The sequence below is a fragment of the Pagrus major genome, chromosome 2, assembly GCF_040436345.1.
Source record: "Pagrus major chromosome 2, Pma_NU_1.0".
In the NCBI taxonomy this organism is placed as follows: Eukaryota; Metazoa; Chordata; class Actinopteri; order Spariformes; family Sparidae; genus Pagrus; species Pagrus major.
Window position 1 is genome coordinate 28,421,271 of NC_133216.1, and position 14,438 is coordinate 28,435,708.

Below are 14,438 nucleotides of genomic sequence, written 5' to 3' on the forward strand. Positions count from 1 at the left end.
TTTTAGTATTAATGCAACCTTCTTTATAATCAAAGAGGTATGGAAATCTCACCTTATACAATACAGGACCTTAAAAACAATTTTTCTCACAATAAATACAAATATTTCTTTATGCACACAATTACTATAGCTACAACTGCAACTCATTGTGAACCTTGAACCTACTGTACCTCTTGTCACATGTAATACAAAGTGACACATACAGTACTCAAATCAACAATTTCTAAAGAAATGTCAAGATACTCTCATCTGTTGAACAACAATTTGTTTGTGTCTCGATTAAAAGCTGCTTTGTGTATTTTCCCTTCAAAAATCTTGACTGGTGCAAAGAAATAGTTTTGACAATAAATGAGTTCTTGGGTAGTAAAAACTACACAATTAAATGCCTAATTCTGTGTTCAGTGAGTTGGATCTAAGGCAGAATTAATTACAGGGCATAAAAATAAATGTTGCAGGAATGACTTTACTCACTTTTAAATGCAAGTCTAATTTTTTCTAATGCTATTTTAACTTATATTTAACTTATCCGTATATGAATATAAACATGTATTTCTAACAACAAATGCCCATTTTTTCTGGTTAAGTATTTTTTATGTTGTTTTTATTTCACACTTGCTTTGGCAATGCAAATGTGTTCCCCGTGCCGATAAAGCCTGTTTGAATTTGAAAAACTTTGAACATTTAAAGAGGATTTCTCATCCACTTAAAATGCAGGGTTAGGAGAAAATGTTGTAAAATGCCTTTGACTCAGTGTGCTACAAAAAGATTTGGGACATAATGAACTAATTGGAACATTATTATGGCATTAATGTGTTTGCTTCTCCACTGGGAGTGTCAGCGGATGACAAAAACAAAACCTCAGGTGTTTAACAGCTGTTACTGAAGGGAAATAAGAGGAAATACAGGAAAGGATCACAGCTGCAGAATAACACACGTCCACGGAGATAAAAAACAGTCATGTTCAACAGAAGACCTGTTTGTTAAAATCTCATTTATTCATCCCTGATATACAAAACAATGTTTGATTTTTCTGTGTGAAAAATAGCTCTGGATTTTGTTCAGCTCCATCTGGTTTGGCCTTCGGGTTAGTGGAGGCCTCCAGTATGTACAATGTACAGTCCCTAAGAGCCCTAAGGAGTGGATAAAAGATAACCCTCAACAGCTGATGCAAGGATCTGGTCTTATCAAAGCCCCTCAGACTGAAGGAGAGGATAGAGAGGAGTATGATAAAACTGACTTAGCGTCAGTGCTTAAGGGGGGTTTGTATGAGAGTGCCAGCTACAGTCCATGCAGCAGGTTTCACCACAGAGCCTTTTATGACCAGACGGGGAAGGTTTCCCAAAGCCAAAATTGAGGAGTGTAAGCTATTCCTCTTGAACAAAGGCTAGACAACACCTAAAAAGGTGCAAACAGTGTCCTTAAATATGTTAATGCTGATTCTAGTGCCATTCTGATAGCTTTTATTAAAGCTTTTGGGAAACCTTCCCCCTTAAGCCGTCATAACATCACTTTATCACACATAAGCTCCCGTGTGAGCGTCAGTTCCTCATATACATACATCTTTTTACACTTTTCAGGTTTCTTTACAAAAATAAGGTTATCTTGCATTCATGTCATTAATCAAAACTGGGTTACAAAGTGAGATGAACAACTGTTATTGCACAAATTGATTACCTACAAGTTGATCATTCATAAAAAGAATCAGAAACAAAAAAACATTTTTTTTTTTTTACAACTTCTACTTTGATTAATACAGACTAATAAATATGCATCTACCTCAGTCTATATCTGTCTGGTAGCAAATGAGATGAAAAATTCTGAAATGTGTGCTGAGGGGAAGGCTCTGGCAGAAGGCAGAATAATGAAAATCGATGAAAAGCACAAAGAAATGAACAGAACCAAATCAGAGTGGATCTCAGTCAGTCCCCGGGGCGAGCAGATGGGAGGGTTGCGACGATGACGACAGGTTACCATGGTGATAACAGCACACTGTTATATATAACTGACACATCATCCACCCCACTTACATATTTGTGTACATGTGTGTGTGAAAAGTGCCTCGTCTACATGCATATGACCAGTAAACCAGATTCAAACACTTCGGTGTCGATTGCTTATTGATAAAAGAGAGGAGTCGATGCAGGCACTTGTGAAATGAACATGTCACCAACAGACCTCATGCTGGTCCCTTCAACATTAACTTTACTTAGCTTCACAATTACATTTCTCTTTTGCTTTCCTATCAAGCGAACCTTCACGAGCCTTCACCCCATTAGTGTTATTTGCACTTTACAAATACATGTCTTAGTTGAAATATATCAGACATGTCAAAAGATTTTTTTTTAAAAAACATAAAAGGACAGCATAAAACTGTAAAATCATCAAATGTGAAACAAATACAACAAATATCATAAAACAAGCCCCCAAACTCTCTTTCAAAAAGAGAAAAGTCATCAATTTTAGATGGGTTAAGACATTAAATTATGATTTTACATTACAGGAATGATGTTAAATATATTAATCTGTACGCCCCCCCATCCCCAGCTCAAAATCAGTCAGTGAATAAAGCTCATTGGATGAAATGAAGATGCCAATCAAAGTGAAATAATCGAACACTAGAAATATAAAATAATAAAGTAAAGACACATAACATACAGGCACAGGATGGCGAACATACTAAAGACACAACATCAGTCACTCGCACCATATTAATATCCATCAAGTTTTTGTTTTTGGTACATTTTCATTATATAAAACAAATATTACATGCACTCGGTCATGCAAAGCCATGCTGTTTAGCTTTTACTTTTAGTGGTGTGCAGCAAGACAAGACACCACCAAAAATAAAATCCATGCGATGCATCAAATGCAGAAAAACACAATGGAGTTAGGTATGAGTGCATACTTAAGGCATCCAAACAGTAGAGCTAATTCTGTAGGTAGTAGTGGACATCTGTTCCCCCCCCCCCCACAAAAAAAGTAAAAAATAAAACTCAAACAAAACACAAACTTAAAGGATAGAAACAAAATAAAGGAGAGTGTCTTAAATGACATGTTAGGGATCAGCAGCCCATTATAGTGGAAGTGGAAGGACTGGAGAGGGTAAAACAAATCAATGTTCTTCTGGCAATGAGCAGAGAGCGCACTGAGGAGCCTCAAGCATTATGGCAGACATTAATTATTAAATACACAGTACATATACATTATCTTTCACATCACTCTGCTTGCTGAGTCAGAAACTATTCTGTCATTAAAGGTCCAGTGTGCTGGATTTCGGGGGATCTTTTGGCAGGAATGGAATATAATATTTATAATTATGTTTTCATTATTGTAAAATCACCTGAAACTAACAACTGTTGTGTTTTTGTTCCCTTAGAATTGATAATTCAGTTGATTTTTATATATGGAATGAGCCTTTTATATCTACAGAGGGAGTGGGTCCTCGTCCAGCCCAGTAGCCACAATAAAATGGCAGTTAACGTTTCTGCACAGCATGGACACGCTCAAATGTGTCCGTGTAATATGCAACAAAACCAGGTATTTTAAGCCAAAACATGATCTTTTCCTAACCAAGTGGATTTTGTTCCTGAATCTGACCATATCATGGGCATAGTGCTGTCACAACATGAAATTACAAATTGGACCTAAAGGAATAAAATAAATTTGCAGAAATGTATACAGCCAACATTTACTCTGACAATTGGGTTGCCTCTTCCACGGAGTCCGCCATGTTGCTCCGCCACGTTTCCACAGTAGCAGAGAAGGTCTTTTGTGTTTCTCATGTTTTTAGCGGCTACTGTAGGTGAGGGTGAGACGAGTTCAGCTGGTTGCAATCTGCCACGACACCACTAGACGGCACCAAATCCTACACACTGAACCTTTAAATGTTAATGCCAAAAGTTTGAGGTTTAATTGGTCAACTACGTTGGACGAGTAGCTGCAGTAATAATTTAGTGATGACTTGGACTTTTATTGGTAAATGAAGTAAATTGGAAATGGTTGGGCTATAGCTTGGACCACTCGTTATTGTTATGGATTTTCTTTAGTGTTTTTAGATCAAATTTTACTTCAGTTCACTCTGCTGTTCACATGTTGTCATATGATGACGTATATACCGTATGTTGACAACATGTTTGCCTCAGCCCTGGACCACTGCATCATATAGCTGGTGGGGGGGGGGCTAGTGTGTCTCTGATAGTAATGGAGGTAAGCTAACATGGAAATCAAAGGCAGATTGATGAGAGGGCCCAGAGCAGCTGGTTAGGTAATGATGTCTTCATTCTTTCAGCCATCCATTTGCTCCCTGTTCTTCATCTCTCCCTCGCTTCCTGCCCTGTCCATCCGCCCCCAACCTTCTCTGGAACGGTTATTAAGAGCTATATTTAGATAAGTAGAAAACCGTGACTCTCGGAGTGCATCGCTGCCGTCTTATTTGTGTGTATTTCTACGTGTCTTTGTCATGTAAGACTATAGTATGAAAGGAGTGTACATTATGAAAAGGGCTACAAGTGCTTCCACCACTGCCGACAGGCATGTCTGCTTGCATAGATGGTACTCTCGACCTGACCATTAAGACTGAAGAGATGAGAAGACCAAGGAAGAGAGGAATAATGGAAGCAAGAAAGAAATAGAAAACTAAGGCATCTGTCCCCGTAGTCCAGTGCTCGTCAAGGGGACAAACTGCAGAGAAATGGTGCTATGGCACATTCCAGTTAAACACAGACAACCTGATCAGTCAGAAATAAAATTATTCAAGCTGGAAAACAAAGACTGAAATGTGTTCTAAAGGCAATACAAAAACAAAATCCTATAAGAAATAGTCGTTTTGCTACCTCCATCTTCACACACACTCACATTTTCTCATTAGATACACTCACTCTTACAAACATACGTTATTCTTCCTCGACATCATCAAGTGGAAGACTTGTTCAATAAGGTCCGAACTTTGATCCCAACTCTAAAGATACACAAGCTAAACATAGTCTGCAAAAAAAATCCCTTTTTTAAGATTGCAACCAATTCCCAGACCCTTGTTGGATTCAACCAACATGAGTCCTTTCTTTTTTTCTTTCCCCATAATCCACATTCACTCTGCTGTGGGTTCCCGAGGGTAAATGGAGAGCAGGGCACAGGTTGAGTTGTGTTCCACTCTTCTGTGGAGTGTCTGGCTTGGTCAGTGTAAGACCCCTGGGGAAAGCACTGGTGGGTCCATGAAGAAAAAGTGGAGGATGGAGGAGAAAAAGAGGAGTAGATGAGGAGAGAAATGAGGAGTTACGAAGAGGCTGGCGGAGCACTAGAACTCTTTTCAGAATTAAATATTGATCCTAAGCCCTGAGGATTTTTGCATTTCTTTTGTGGCTTTGGGGGATTAAAGATCTCAATGCCTCCTCCTCCTCCTCTCCCTTCACCTGTTCTTCTTCTTCCCCCTCCTCTATTTTCCCTCACTGGGATTTCTCGTCGGACTCAGAGGGGGTGTGTTCGCGGGGCAGCGACATGCTCTTGTGGCGATCCCACAGCTTGTGGAGCTCGGTGGCTTCATTCTCACTGCTGCTGGTACCGCTGTCCCTGAAGCTGGCCAGAGGAGGACGCACCTTCACACCTTTTACCGTCACAGAACCCTCAATGGCTTTACGAAGCTGGATGGAGAAAGACAAGTTAGAGATGACACCACAAAGAGTGTCTAAGCACTCATGCAGGAAACAATGAAGCTACATTGATTTTTATGGAAGAAGAATGCGCGGAATAACAGGTGATTTCTCTGGTTCTGTTGTATCGATTTTGATCATTTGTTTTTAAACTGTCCGTAATGAGTCCATCAGTGTTAGGAGTGCAATGCTAGACCACTGGACGGCTTTTTTGGAGGGGATGGTAGAAAAGAAAATGTAACTATCAAGGACCCTACTTTTACCTGCCAAAAACAACACTATTACAATCCCATGGCTGCAGACACAGTACCCAAACATAAAAAACACTTATATATGATATATGGTCACCATGGATATCAGCTATGTCAAAAACAAAGAGATAGAGCCTAAATTGTGCTATTTCATACAGGATTTTACTCACAGTCCCTTATTATGCTGTGCTGCATACAGTCTTGGCCCCAGTGGAAATAGAACTGCTAACCCTGATGCTGTACTGGCCTTGCTCTACAGTACAAGATCATGTCCGTAGTTTACAATCCGATACACAGGCACACAAGCCATTTTCTATTTTCAACTGGAACCCCTTTTCAAAATGTAATGGAGGGAGAGCTCATGGTCAGAGGGCAGTGTGCATTGAAAGTGAGGTCAGAGTGACTTCAGCTGCTGTTTGCTGAATCCTTTCACAGTATAAGAGAAGAGGAGAAAGGAGAGGTGGAAACGACTGCACATTTATTAATCTCTGTGGCTCTCCTTGCCACCTACACACAGCAGAATTGGAAGCAGATCAAAAAAAGTGCACTCACAGGGTCAGACCTGCCTCTGCCACAATACATACTGTAGTCTGCCTTTAAGAAATGTTTATAAAAACAATAGAACAACATAAAAAATTCAAAGCGGCAGAGACAATGATTCTTGGTGAAGAATTAGGCTTGGTCTTGCTGGACAAAATGACACCAAATATAGCTTGATAGCATATTTGCCGTACACTGTACACAACCAATGTACACAAGTATATATATCAGCAACATGTGTCAACATTATGTCAGCAAAGACTTAACTGGGACCAAAAATATTTAAGATTTTTCCTCAGATGTTAACAGAATCAAAAGATTCAGAAAATGACAGCTTGTGTTGAAGAAGTGTCTTTTGGGCATTGTCTACAAAAAATTCTTGAAAGACCTTTGTAATTTGGTATCAATTATGGGGAAAAGAAGGACTGAAACCAGCTATGTAAGCTATCTATTTCAACTGTTTATCTATGAATTCTAGTCATTTATTTCAACCTTTTTATCTTACTTTAAGCCAACCTGAACTGTTTATTCATGACACTCAGCAGTCTATTTCAATCATTACTCTAAAGGTCCTGTGTGTAGGATTTAGGGGGGACATGGAATTATATTCATAATTATGTTTTGATTAGTGTAGAATCACCTGAAACTAAGAATTGCTGTGTTTTAGTTCTCTTCTAATGAGCGTTTTATATCAACGTTGCATGTTGCATGTTGCACCCCCATGTTTCTACAGTAGCTCAGAATGGACAAACTGAACACTGCTCCTCCAGTATTTTATATAAGTTTTTGTGCATGTAAAAGGTCCTAAAGCCCAAAGTCCCCACCGACAGAAGCTCTTCTCTCCCACAGAAAACACTGCACCTGAACTACCTGGAACGCCTCATCACTAGTCCCTCCCTTTAATTCTGTGACTTTGTGACATCACACTATGTTACCATGTCAAACATTTGCATTTATGCCTAGCGGCTAGTTTGCCACGTTAGCATTCAATTAGGACGGCTGTTTTATTGTTGTTAGCGGTGCTGGCTCAGGCGTGTGTGAGCTGACCGATCAGAGCAGACAGAGTATTTGGGAGGGAGGGCCTTAAAGAGACAGGAACTAAAAACAGAGTGTTTTAAACAGAGGAGGACTACAGTGTATTTTGAACATTAAAGCATGTAAACATATTCTAGTAGTAAGAAAACTAGCATAATATGTCTCCTTGAAATTCATAGGCATACTCTTACAGTAGTATATCTCATCATCTCTTACATTGTCATCTTCCTCACTGCCAACAAACTGTTGCACAAGAGGCACAACATTTTGTATTATAGTACATATCAATAGAAAAAAGCATGACGTGCTCCCTGTTTTAGCCCACAGAGCAAAACATGTGATTTCTCAAATGTATTTACATTGACCATCTTGTGCTTTAATTAATCAGAACACATTGGGTTTATATGACCTCTAACAATATTTCTCCATGCATTTGAAAGAAACACATTGGAGCTGTGTGAAAGTTTGTTGCGATTCTCTACGGTCTCTTTCATCCCATCTCTCTCTGCTCTCAGTGTGAGAAAGTATTATTGAATTTTCTGTTTGGCCGGGCAAAGTTTATCATTTGGCTGAAAAGGTGAAGGATTTTGGGGGCAACAGATCCAGTGGCAGCCCTGAAAAGAATAGTGTCTGCACGCTGTAGGGTGGAAATAATGCACTATAATCACGCACACAAACATCCCTGTGAATCTCCTCTTTCATACGGACCAATGAGGCTGTGATATAACAGCATGTCTGTGTGACAGACAGGGAGACTGGGAGAGGCTGGGCTTTATCTGCCTTGGCTGGGTTTTTGTCTGCTGGTGGAACGCAGAACAAAAAAGCCTAAATGTCAGGGACAGGCAAGCAGAACTGCACTTAGCAACAATCCTCTCACCACTTCCTGGCCAATTCACAAAGAGCAAGAGGTTTTCGGTTGTTTGTGAGGCAGGCGAGATGAAAAGAAAGGGAGGGGGCAGAGAAAAGACACAGAGACAATAGATAGAGACAGCAATATTAAGCAGCCTTTTGTCTGTCACAGTACATAACAGGCGAGGGGAGGAGGAATCATTAATGCTGACTGAAATGTCTTTGAGTGAGTGAGTGAGTGTGTGTGTGTGTGTGTGTGTGTGTGTGTGTGTGTGTGTGTGTGTGTGTGTGTGTGTGTGTGTGTGTGTACAGCAGGGTGACAGCACTCCTGATGGTATTGACAGTGATTATACAGTTATGAAAGCAGTGAATATGCTCCTGTATAAATGATGACAGTCATGTCTTTTTACATTAGTGTAGGTGTCGAACAAATTGCCAAATTGAATTGTGAGATTAAAGAGGTATGAAACTATTGAAATACGCACAATAATCATATGAATATGCTAAAGAATACACTCCCCCCAAAAAAGTCTCTTACCTCTTTCAGGGAAACCACCCCAATGAGGCGTCCTATGCTGGTAACGTAGGCGTGGTCAAGGCCCAGCAGCGAGAAGATGGTGTGGGTCTGCAAAAACACAAGCAGAGGCGGTTGAAATACAATCAGTGAAACACTAACAGTATAAACAGAGATAATACCCTGCTGGGTTCCTACTTTAATTAGAAAATGAGGTTCAGTTGGGGAAATGCACCACTGACTTCAATTATCCTACACGGACAACTTCATTCACAATGGATTCATTCAACTAGTCGAATGTTCCTTTTAAAAGGGATATGATCGCTTTGGGAAATACCACAGAGACATTCAGACTGGTCTAACTGCTAATTTTAAAACAGAAAAAAGTGAGAAGGGAATCTGACAAATCAATATCATTTCCCCTTACTGATTGATCAGCAACTGAAAATATGGAGGGACAAAAGGCCATTTTCAAGATACAATAAAATATTCGATAACCATTCCATTAGCATTCAACCACTTCCTAGTTAACTGTTAACAGTTTGATAACATCTTATTCCTTTTTCTTTTATGGCTTGAAAAATGAAGTAATTTCTGCCTTCCATCATGTAATACTATCAACGGTAATGTAAGCTGGAAGTGGTTGAATGCTACTGTTACCTGTTGACTCATGGAAGCTAATGGCTTATGAAATATGCTGTTTTCCCTTGTTATTTGGCCAATGTCCCTCCACATTTTCACTCACCCATTAGCTTCTGTTAGACAACAGCTAATGTTAGCATTTAACCACATCCTAGCTAACATGACTGTTTGGTAGTGTTACACAATACAAGGTTTAAATTAATTCTAAAATATCAGCACACGTCTTGGACACATTTATTAAAGCTAGGAAGTGAAATGCACTGGATGTAATCAAACTGTAATGTTAGCTAGGAGTGGTTGAATGCGGAAACTAATTGGCTATCAAATATGTTGTTTTATTTTGAAAATGGCTCGATGTCCCTCCACATTTTCACTATAAATCAATCGGGAAATGGTAAACTGATAGCAGGTTGTCAGATTCCCTAAGTTTATACAACTTCTAGCATGGATCATAGCAGAATAACATTATCCCAGCATTTGAGCTTCCCGCCCTTAGTATGATGTCAGAAGAAAATGACCACCATGTGTCTATGAAGAGCCATGTTTCAAGCACAAGTTGTTCAACAGGCCAAGAAATGAGTCGACAAAGAATACACACTATCTGGAGATTTAACAGCCAGTCAGATACTGGGACATCACATCAGGTTCAACATTTGGAGATAGTGCAATAGCGTATCAGTTAGGTGACCTGTGTTGGTGGGAAAACACCAAATAATCAAGGCAACATATAGAAACACAGACTTAAAGGGGAATGCTGGTATTCTTAAACTTAGGTCCAATATTACTCCATATTATATTATCATAAAACGCAATACGCTGGAGTTTGCTTGCAGTCATTATCTGGGGCCGTCATATTGACATCAGCTGTTCACATCAGCCTGTCAAATCTATCCAATAGCACAGTGACACAACCACAATCTAAGTCTATCATCTTGCTGCATCTTTTTAAATATGATTTTCTCTCTCCCTTTACTTCAGTCATCCTGCCGTTTTGTTTGCCCTCTCCACCTCCCCATCAACGCCCACTCTTCACATATTCACCAGCTTAATTTCATCATTCTCAGCGGAGTCATCAGCCACCTCCACCAGTGCTCAGGGACACCCCTCAATCACAAAAATCTCCCTGTAGAGTCTAAGCAGCAGACTTTCTGACAAGACTCAATTATCAGATATCATCTGCTGCAGTAAACATCTTATTTACTTCCTATACTTGTGTCTCCTGATTGAAATAACGGTTAGATGCAGCCCTATCTTTTAAGAGTGGCCATATCAGGGCCAGTGAAGTAATATAGCTTTACTGTGGTAATGACTTATTATGCTAACATTGGCTAGTATACCTACATATTTTCTATTTCTCGTTTTATTTTGCAATATTCAGTTCACTGTTTAGTGTTAGGTTTAATAAAATCCAAAACAAGCATGGTGAAGTGATTTTGCTACTATCTAAACTCTGCTCTACTACTACTACTACTACTACTACTACTACTACTACTACTACTACTACTACTACTACTACTACTACTACGAAAGTAGTATTTAAAAGAGACATTATTTTACTTTGGGGTTACTAAAAGAATATGTTTATATGCTTTAATGCTCAAAAAGCACATCAGTTTTTATCTACAGTCTCCTTAAGAAGGCCCACTCTCCTCTGATTGGTCGGCTCACACACATCTGAGCCAGCATTGCTAACAACAATAAAGCAGCTGTGCTAAATCAAATTTTAAATGCTGAACTAACCACTAGGCTTAAGTTATGTAAATGTGTGACTCTGTGAGGTAGTGTGATGTCACAAAGTCAGAGAAATAAAGGTGAGACTTCTGACGAGTGTTTCAGGAGCAGTGTTTTCTGTGGGAGAGAGGAGACCTCTGTTGGTCTGGCCTTTGACCCTTTTAACTTTTAAGATCTTTTACATGTACAAGAACCTATAAAACACCCTGAAGGAAAGGAAAACAATGAAAAAAAACACAACACGTGTCCTTTTTGCTGCAGGAGGGTAGCCCCGTGGGTCTCCAGCTGCACTTTGAGGAATAAGAAACTACACCGGACTTCTCATCAGCATGAGGGTGAGTCGATAATGACTGGATTTCGTTCTAGAGTGAACTATTCCTTTAAGGAATGTTTGCTGAAGGTTACGCAGGATAATTTTGTTCACAATAAACTCATGTTTAAACCGTTTCAACATTTTACTGACTACCTGGCTGATTAACCACCGCATGTCTTTATTTGGTACTAATTTGTAATTATATGTTATCATAAGGTTTAGCAGTGATGTGTGTGGAACTCGACTTGAACTCCCTCTGACTTGAGACTCTACTAATGGTGATGACCACACATTAACCTGGGACAGCTGTCTCATGATCGCGGTCAAATGCAGGGTGAAGATGTTAAAGTGTGCCGAGTCTTGTGTATAAAAGGGTAAAAATGTCAAGACCAATTTCTAATAATAGTGTTGAAGTTAATTTCATCATTTACATTAGTTACCTGAAAGGCCTTGACTGGCAAAGTCAGAGATTTTCCCTGTTAAATAACCTTTTGAGCCATATTTATATATTTATTTGCCTTTTAAAAAACAGTATGACTCATTTCTATGCAGTCCAAATAACAAAAGGAACACTGCTAAAGTGTTCTGTGAATACTGAAGTTGTCATTATGTGCCATTAGTGTCATACATGTCTTTATTTCAACTTTTATAATGTTAGGTTTTGCATGTTTCTATGACCCTGTTTTTGCTCTATTTATACTCTCTGCCCTATTAGTCCTGTATTTGCTGATGACTCAGTTTCCCCATGGGGATCATTAAACTTTCATTTAATCTCATTTCCACTGTTAAGAGTTACCATGGAGGAGTGTGGCTGTGTGGAGCTAAAAGCAAAAAAAGCAGTGAGAGGTCAAAAACTTCAGTGGCAGATCAGAAAGGTTGCAGGACTCATGCCAGCTGGACTTTTTGTTCTAGACCCTTTTAGTGTTTAATGGGACTTCCTGCTTAGCCAGAATGGGCATTTGGGACATCTGAAATTGATCCCACTGTGCCAAGCAAACGCAAGCTGTGCCAAGAAAAAGATTGTTAAGTGTTTTTAGGCCAGGGCCAGTCGTAATGTAATCTGTCGAAGAATTTCCCCACCGGAGGATATAGTAGCTTCTCTGGGGTTAGAGTCAGCTCACGTCAGATTCAGCCCATTCACATTTATTTAAACTGCAATTCACTGATTAGAGGTGCTGCTAATAGCATCGTAGGAACAATTGATCATCAGCACAGTGAGGGGAGACATTAGAGGCTCTAAACAAACTCTAGTTGGACCAGCACACCACAGCTTCTACATTCTGTTTTGCACTGAATTATTGGGTCATATTTGGTATTTGTCCTCTTCAAACTTCCTGTAAAGTCAAAAACAATGTTTTTATCACATCTGTCTTGCTCTATATCTCACTTATGCTAGTAAGTAGCTAGTATCAGACCCAACAATGGCAAAAAAGTTGTTTTATAGATATAGATATTTATAGATCTGCCATGGAGGCATAAAAAGGACACCACCAGAGCGGAGTGGTTCTGGGTACCAGGCCTCACAGATTAGTGTACATAAACTCAACTTTATACCTTTATTCACTGATTTGGTTGACACTGGATGATATTTTATCTAGCAAGTATTTTCTGATGTTCTCCAACTCTGAACAGATAGCTTTCCTTGTTCACTAAGTAACTACTAACTACTGCTAACCAGCAACCTTTCAATGAACACCTCCTGACCGGGGCCGTACGCCACCATTAAGAACGATGTGACCGAGTAGAATAATGGCGTTTTCTGATGGACAGATAACCGAGCTCTGTTGCAAGAGTAACCGATAACTCTAATGCCGCTGCTGTTCATTAGTTAGCTCATAGCCGTGCAGCGATCTTAATTTCTGACTCATCACTGGGGTGCTTTAGCCATTTCCTGTTGTCAAACTGGTCTCTGTTTTTGAGGCTGTGTTGTTCCGTCCAATTCCGGCTGTGTACATTGGGATCTGCCAATCCGGGCAGCGTCGACCGATAGCTCCATGGTAAGGGGTGTAACACATATTCAGCCTACTGGCTCCTGTAAACTGTAAACATCTCCCTAGCTGTTCTAGGGAGGGACCACGTAACTACTGTATGCAGAAGCAAATAACACTCCACTAGCTGTTGCATGGGAACTTTAAAATGAAAACCTTGTTGAGAAGCACTGCCACTACCAGAGGCTACAAATAACCTCCAATGTGGTATGTTTGTGGTGCTTATATTGAGGTATTACATTTGATGTGGCAAATTATATACTGAAATTTAAAAATGATACTGTTCCACCTTTAAAAGGTCGATTTACCAAAATAAATTACAAACAACACACTTTCTCTTTCTTGCCTAGGTTTTGAGATATCCCTCTCCAAATAAGGATATTGCCCAAAATGTCAAGCTATTCCTTAAAAAATAAATAAATCAATAAAGCACTTCAGAATCCAGAAATTTAAAGGAACTGCCCAAACAAAGAAAAGTGTTGATGGTGAGTTTTAAGGATTATACAGAGTATCTGGGATACTGTTTGTGAAAAGACAAGTTGTTGAAACTTTGAATATCTACATGGAATATCTCTGAAAATGTGTGCACATAATCTCAATACTACCTGTGTGGCTGGCTAGGTACTGATGGGTAAGAAACGAACATCCTGAGTAAAAGCAGGGTACAAGGGCTCACTGAATGGTTTGCTGACTATAAAAATGATGAGAATCATATGCTGTGGACATTACAGTCACCAGATCAACCTCACTGAACACATACAGGAGATTTTAGATTTCACCACCATCATCCAAACACCAAATGAGGGATCTTGGACAATCTATGACAGGGAGCACTGAAGCTATCCTGAAGGTGTGTAGTACACCAACACCTTACATGTGGTTTTACTTAAATGTGTCACCCTACTGTTTGCTTCTTGTTAGTTGGGAGGT

General features: G+C 39.5%; 1 protein-coding gene across 2 annotated transcripts in view; it reads right to left on the reverse strand.

Annotated features, from left to right (window-relative positions):
* Positions 1-974: 974 nt before the first annotated feature.
* Positions 975-14,438, reverse strand: part of LOC141015375 (chloride channel protein 2-like) — a 179,835-nt gene continuing 166,371 nt past the window's right edge. For both annotated transcript variants that reach the window (XM_073489429.1, XM_073489437.1), the window contains 2 exons: positions 8,859-8,945; positions 975-5,636 (listed from right to left, as the gene is read on the reverse strand). In XM_073489429.1, coding sequence (XP_073345530.1) covers positions 5,442-5,636; positions 8,859-8,945 — 282 coding nt within the window. In that variant the 3' untranslated portion in view covers positions 975-5,441. The remainder of the gene's footprint in view (positions 5,637-8,858; positions 8,946-14,438) is intronic.